The sequence below is a fragment of the Coffea arabica genome, chromosome 4e (genome assembly GCF_036785885.1).
Source record: "Coffea arabica cultivar ET-39 chromosome 4e, Coffea Arabica ET-39 HiFi, whole genome shotgun sequence".
Taxonomy (NCBI): Eukaryota; Viridiplantae; Streptophyta; class Magnoliopsida; order Gentianales; family Rubiaceae; genus Coffea; species Coffea arabica.
In genome coordinates this window covers 15859782-15867279 of record NC_092317.1, presented here as the reverse complement: position 1 = coordinate 15867279, position 7498 = coordinate 15859782, and the positions used below count along the sequence as shown (strand labels likewise).

The 7498-nt window shown below is 35.4% G+C and overlaps 1 protein-coding gene across 1 annotated transcript; it reads left to right on the top strand.

The window, feature by feature from the left end:
• The first annotated feature begins 5365 nt into the window (after positions 1–5365).
• On the top strand, positions 5366–6481 carry LOC113740844 (uncharacterized). Its single transcript, XM_027268361.1, has 3 exons — positions 5366–6057; positions 6187–6197; positions 6288–6481. Exons 1-3 carry the CDS (start codon positions 5366–5368, stop codon positions 6479–6481), a joined length of 897 nt encoding a protein of 298 aa, XP_027124162.1.
• Positions 6482–7498: the final 1017 nt, after the last annotated feature.

Here is a 7498-nt window from a genome sequence, read left to right as displayed (position 1 = left end):
TACAAGCTTGGAGATCAGATACCAATTAAGCATGGATAAATGAGCTTTTAAGGTATGATAAATTGGAAAAGAAGATGAAAGTAGCGGATTTCATTCCCCCCCTAAATACTAAATTTGCAGCCGAATCATCTGAGACTTAAAGAGTGCTTGATGCTTGCCTTATTCCAATCATTGACCGATGAGGTAACTGAACTTTGAAGAAAGTAATCACCAGAATGCCAATAACTTTTGCAGCCGGTAAATTGATGACAATCTAACTGATATGGACAAACTTAAAAATCTAGAATTAGCAATATTATACAGGAACCGGAGGGAGCCAAACAGTTTTAAAAAAAAAAAACAGAGGAAGGATTGAGGGCACTAAAAAGTTAAGGGAGCAAAAGGTTAGAGAGGACCAAACCTACATGCGAATCTGACAAAGAAAGAAACAGTTTGGTTTAATCGGTTACAGGCTCCTATTATAAGTCCTGCCTTGAACCAAAAGCCTGGTAGTAAATTGCTAACCTAAAATGTTCCAATCCCAATCTCTAAAGTGCAATGTATCAAATCAATCACCAAAGTAGGAAAAATCAAGCAAACATAATGTAAAGTCCCAAGGATTCAATTGACTTAGCAAATTTCGAGATATTTTAAAGCCAAATATATGTCATTATTGTTGGAATATAAAATACAACATTTTCCTCACCTTGTTCTAAACTTCAATTTTGCCAGTTGTCCGATATCATGTAAGGAAACCCATTTGAATCACTATCCAGCATCATAGACTTTCTACAGAGGTTTTGGCAGCCTGTTTCGCAAAATTTTCAAAGCATTTAGTATTTGCCCAATACAACAATTTAAGAAAAAATTGCAGCTAAAAAAGCGTCACCACCTGTATGACAAATTTTCACAAGCTATGGTAGCAAAATATTCCTAGAGTTACAGCAATGTAGTGAAAACAGAGATGAAGCAGAAATCCTACTTGGATGTCATATCGGTAGATAATCTATATATTTTTCAAAACTATGCGATTATTGATTCCTATTCTTTTCGTTTTACCAGTAGTACCAGTTTCTAGAGCAATACGACAAGTTTGTCCCCCTGCATGTCAAATTTCACATTCTCACAGACACACACTGGTAAGTCCAACAATGTATTACCATAAATCAGAAATCAGAAATTGAATAGAAAGAGTTCAAGACCAAAAAATGAACATTGTAACTATTGAGCATAAGTAGAGGTGTCAAAATGAGTGACTTGGGTGGGTTTAGGTTGCTTAAAATGGGTAATGGGTGTAAGTGAGTCAACTCATTTATACCCATTTAATTAAATGGGTATAAATGGATAAATCAAAAAATGAATTGGGTAACCCAATTATCCATTTATAACCCATTTATATTAACTTATTGTAAACTCATTTAAATTCATTTTTGCAAACTAAAAGTTATCAATTTATACCACTCTTTGCACCCATCATTAGTTTTAAATATTTACTTTTAATATTCAATAAGCCTAATTACCAATTTTTTACCTATCCGTACTTTATGTCACAAAATTACATACTATTAAATAATTGAACAATAAGAATATAAAAATTTGAACTAAATACTATAAAAGTTAATCTAAAAATTTTGAACCTCTAGCATTTTTTTTGTGTGTAAATTTAAAATTTCATTTTGGAAAGGTAGGAAAAGAGGCTAAAACTTGTCATAAATTGATAAAGCTGAAAAATGAGTAAATTAACAAGTTAAGAGAAAATAAAATGATAAGATAAAACTAGCAAATAATAATAATAATAATAATAATAATAATAATAATAATAATAAAACAAAAGTAGTTAACATCATGACAAAATGAAAAATTTGAAAAAAAAAATGGGTGGGGGAAGAGAGGAGATTTGGGAGAAGACAATTCCAAATGGGTTAATTGAATTTGATGGGTTACCCAATAATAAATGGTATTATTGGGTAACCCATTTATACCTATATGCAAAAATTTAAGATACTCATACCCATTTATTTATGGACGGGTTTGGGTAAATTTAATTAAATGGGTTGGTTGTTTGCCACCTATAAGCGTAAGCCATCAATTTCAAATTTAATTAGAAAATAGAAATTTTAGAGATATAACCAGATTCTGATGAGCAGCTTTTCACCATTACTTTCTCTTTTTTTTCTAATTTTTAAATCTCCATTCCTGCTCTGGCCTGCAAAAAGATGTTATGTAGAAGTAGCAGTTTATAAAAGTTATCATTCTAAGGAGCGGAATCAACTTTTCCCTTGAACCAAATCTTGAACAATTACATGCAATTTTTGCACACAACCACAAACTTCTATTAAGGTTGGCAAATTATCAGATCAATGCACCATGGTTTTGCAGAACCAACCACCCAGAAAGATGAATAAGCAATAGCAGAAAAATATGACCACAGGGGACCAAAATTTGCTAAAGAGCGTCAGTATAGCAGAGCATCTGCATCAAAAGGTAAATGTAACTTAAATGCAAAAGCTATGGCCAGTTAGGCAATTAAAGTTTACAACAGGATATCTATACCCGCCACATTTCCAGATGTCCTACCGGTGCTTCCTACCACCATTCCCATGATTCTTCTTACCACCATTTTTCTTCTTTTTCTTATCAGCAACATGCCTGCAGTCATCGACTCTAGGAGCAGAATGCTGTAACAAATGTTTCACATCAAGCACACCATTTCTATACTGACCTACACTTGACTTCAACACTCTGTCCTCATGCCTGCGCCTCTCTACCCTTTTAGTCATAGGTGGCAAACAAACCTACTTAACTAAATTTATCCATACCCATCCATGAATAAATGGATATGGATAACTTAAATTTTTTTATATGGATATAAATGAGTTACCTAATAATACCATAAATGGGTATTATTGGGTAACCCATCAAACCCAATTAACCCATTTAGAATTCTCTTCCCCCAAATCTCTTCTCTTCCTAGGGATGGCAATGGGGACGGGTGCCCGCGGGTGGCCGCCCCGCGGGGGTAGAAATGGGGCGGGGGTGGGGGTGGCCCGGGTGGGGACGAAATATTTACCCCGCCTTAAAACGGGGCAGGGGATGGGGCAACGTACACCCGCCCCATCCCCCGCATAAATAAATAAATATATATATATTTATATATATATATATATATATAAGATGTTTGTCTAAAAGCCTTAATGAAAATGTAAATACGAGAGCCTAATGAAACAAGAATTCTTTCCATGGCCTATGATATCGTTTATAAGCAGTTCCAACAACCATGGGTTTGTTTTTCCCTTCATTTTGCTGATTTTCTCTTTTATGTTTTCCATTGATCTTTGCCTTTTGTTATTTCTGGATTTTAACTGTTCTTGGTATTTTTGGTTAGTGTTTGGGAATTCTTCCTCTCTCCTATTAGTTCTCAAAAATGCTTGGACATATGAGGAGAGTTTTGCTTTTCGTAAGTTGATTTCTTTCCTCGTGGGGGACCACGGGGGAAACGGGGCGGGGGCGGGGCGGGAGATGGGGGCAAGGAGCGGGGGGATGGGGCAGGGGACGGGGGGAGTTATTTGACAACGGGACGGGGGACGGGGGAAGGATCCCCCGCTCCATTGCCATCCCTATCTCTTCCCCCACCCATTTTTTTTTAGATTTTTCATTTTGTCGTGATGTTAATTACTTTTGTTTCATTATTATTATTATTTGTTGGTTTTATCTTATTAATAATACCCATTAATTAGGCTTATTGAACATTATAAGTAAATATTTAAAACTAATGATGGGTACAAAGAGTGGTATAAATTGATAACTTAGTTTGCAAAAATGAATTTAAATGAGTTTACAAAATGTTAAAATAAATGGGTTATAAATGGGTAATTGGGTTACCCAATTCATTTTTTGACTTACCCATTTATACCCATCTAATTAAATGGGTATAAATGGGTTGACTCACTTATACCCATTACCCATTTTACCCAATCCAAACCTGCCCAAGTCACCCATTTTGACACTTCTACTTTTAGCATTTCTATCATAATTGCTCAAGAAGCGTCCAAATATCAAATTCTAAAAAGGCCTAGGAGTTAGTACTCGAAAAACAAAGTGTGCTTTGTAGCAACTAACAAAATGAAGATGTACACGCATAACCAACCTCTTGTCGCATTTTTTCATATCTTTCCTTTCCTTTCTTTGTTGATAATCTTGCAACACCAGGGGGTAGTCTCTGCACTTTGGGAGGCTTGAGACAAACAAAAGTTGCAGTTATTTAATCGAATAAAAAAATTTAAACCGGTTTCAATTTCATGAATGGTTCAATATTTTTACCTTTCCGCCCAAAAAGGCAACCTTCTTGTTCTACAGCTCTTTCTTTTCTTTCCAGGTCTTGTGTGTAGAGCCTAAAATGTAGTACAATCAAACAACAGAAATATTCACAACACAATAGTGTATGGGAATGAAATCTATGGAGAAATTAAAACAAACCTATCGATTCCCGTCATTGAATCTAAATGGATAGGAACAACAAGATGTCAACTCCTAACCTAATGCAAATCTGCTCTCTTCTAGACTTAACATTTGAATGTATAAAACAATGAAACCATAGACTTCTTGAAGTTTAGTGTTTATTTGTAGACTTATAAGTGTTGTAAATAATATTTCAAAAGATTTTTTCCACGTTTTCTTTGTTCTATGTGCATAGTAAAGTGAATCAGATTTTCATCAAACGAATTATTGGTTGGTTAGAAGTATGACTCTTTCAAAAGTTATCTCCTGATTGGTTTCATGAGTTTTCTTATTTCCGTTGCAAGCTTCAAGGGATAAAGCCAATAGATATCCTATTAGCTCTTAGCAACGTCAGAAGACTTGATTGAGAGTCTTCTCTGTAACTATCAACTTTTTCCACGTTTCCTAATTTTTTGCAAGACTCCAGCAGATTCCTTTGTTAGTGGAAAATCATATCTTATCTCCAAACCCAAGCACGTTTCCTTAGCTGGTTGCTGACTTCAACAGTTAGCCCAAGATTTTCTCAACCAGTTAATGGATAAAGTTTCCCTGCATCTGACGTACACTTCTCAAGCCTATAAATACCAAGCACTACCAAGGCCATTGTGACAGACGGAACACTAGACTTCCAATATTTCTCCACCCCATTTCATATCTTTATTCTTTTTCTTTTCTTCTTCTACTGCTTGTTTTAAAAGATTTGCTGGTTCTAATCCTTCTTGCTAGACGACAAGAGAGAGGCTTGTTTAATCCTGGGGAAACATTTCAATACCCTGAAATAGTTTCTTAGGACAGTGCTATTTAGCACGACTCAAGCAATCTAAATTACAATTGCTAACATTGTTATTTGCCACTTTGCCAACAATCTAAGAAACTATGGCATCCGACAATGTTAACGCCCCACAGCCTTCATCAGCAACTGTTGCAGTGGCACTACCATTCACCAAGCCCTTTCCAGATGTATCCCAAAATTGAAATTTTTGCCAATGAAAATTTTAAAAGATGGCAAGAACGTGTGCACTCTCTACTTGACATCCATGGAGTAGCTTATGTGCTCACTGAATCTCAACCTTCTGCAACTGCGGATGCCAAGACTCAAGAATCATGGCAATACGCCAATAAGGTATGCCGACACACTATCCTTCAAACACTCTCTAATGAATTATTTGATGTCTACTGTAGCAGCAAAGAAGGCAAGGCAATTTGGGAAGCCTTGGTAACAAAGTTTACTGCCGAAGATGCAACCAAGCAAATATTCGTCGTAGGAAAATACAACCAATGGCAAATGACTGATGACAAGGAGATGAAAATTCAAATCACCGAGTATCAAATGCTGCTAGAGGACTTGAAAAATGAAGACATCAATCTACCTGAGAAATTCGCTGCAGGCATGATGATTGAAAAGTTACCGGAGTCATGGGCTGACTATAAAAACAACTTGAAACACAAGGAGAAAAATTATACCATAGATGAGCTCGTGAAGCACATCCTCATTGAGGATTCAAATAAAAGGGAGTTGAGAGCTACCAAGGCAAAGGAGATGGCTTTCAAAACCAATCTGGTGCAAAGCAATAATAAAAGGTACGCCAATAAATCCCAAAATTACAAGCCCAAAAATTTTAATTTCAAGCCTAACAATCCCAACTTTAAGAAGAAGAAAGGCAATTGCTTTTATTGTGAAAAACCAGGACATTATGCAGTCCAATGCAGACTTAATAAAGGTGACAAAACAAATGGTAATCCTCCTAAGGTGCACTTAACCGAATGAGATGATATAATTGCTGCTGTCATCTCTCAAGTGAACATTGCAGCCAATGTCAAAGAGTGGGTGGTAGACTCTGGGGCTACTCGGCACATATGTGCAAATCGAGAAGCATTTTCCTCCTATACTCCTATAGGGGATAATGAGGAAGTAGTCTACCTTGGTGACTCACGAACTGCTAATGTTCTGGGTAAGGGCAAAGTATTCTTGAAACTCACTTCAGGAAAAACTTTGGCTCAATGATGTACTGCATGTGCCCAACATTCGGGCAAATCTGGTTTCCGTAGCATTGTTAGGAAAAGTTGGAGTGAAAGTGTCATTTGAATCTGGAAAGATTATAATGACAAAAAATAATGTATTTGTGGGTAAGGGCTATTGTAATCAGGAACTCTTTGTACTTAACATTTCCAATGTGATCAATGAGAATGCTTCTTCTTCTGCTTATATTACTGATTCAATTTCTTTATGGCATGCAAGATTAGGACATGTTAATATGAGTTATATAAAGAAAATGCAATCTTGTGGCCTGATTTCTGGTGTTAATGATAAAATGGATAAATGTGAGATATGTGCAGAAACAAAATTAACAAAGTGAAGTTGTATATCTGTCCAAAGAGAAACTGAACTGTTAAGTTTAATTCATACAGATTTAGGTGACTTAAAACAAACAATGACTAGAGGTGCGAAAAAATATTATGTTACCTTTATAGATGATTACTCTAGATACACTAAGCTTTGTCTACTTAGAAATAAAGATGATACTCATAATGCTTTTTTATCTTACAAGACTGAAGTAGAAAATCAACTTAATAAAAGGATAAAAAGAATTAGATCGGATAGAGGAGGTGAATATTTAGCCTTAGATAATTTCTGTAAACGTGAAGGCATTATACATGAAATAACACCACCATACTCACCAGAATCTAATGGGGTAGTTGAAAGGAAAAATAGAACATTAAAAGAAATGATAAATTCTATGTTAGTTAGCTCTCATGCTCCTGATAATTTATGAGGAGAAACTATTTTATCTGCATGTCACTTACAAAATAGGATACCTCATAAGAAAACTGGCAAAACTCCTTATGAGTTATGGAAAAGTTATAAACCAAATTTGAAATATTTAAAGTATGGGGATGTTTTGCTAAAGTATTGTTGCCTGAACCTAAGAAAAGAAAATTAGGTTCTAAAACTTCTGATTGTATGTTTATTGGATATGCTGAACATAGTGCTGCATATAGATTTCTTGTTTTAAAAAGTGAT

Excerpts from the sequence above, each read along its gene's own strand:
- LOC113740844 (XM_027268361.1), top strand. The coding sequence starts at position 5,366 with ATGTTAACGCCCCACAGCCTTCATCAGCAACTGTTGCAGTGGCACTAC.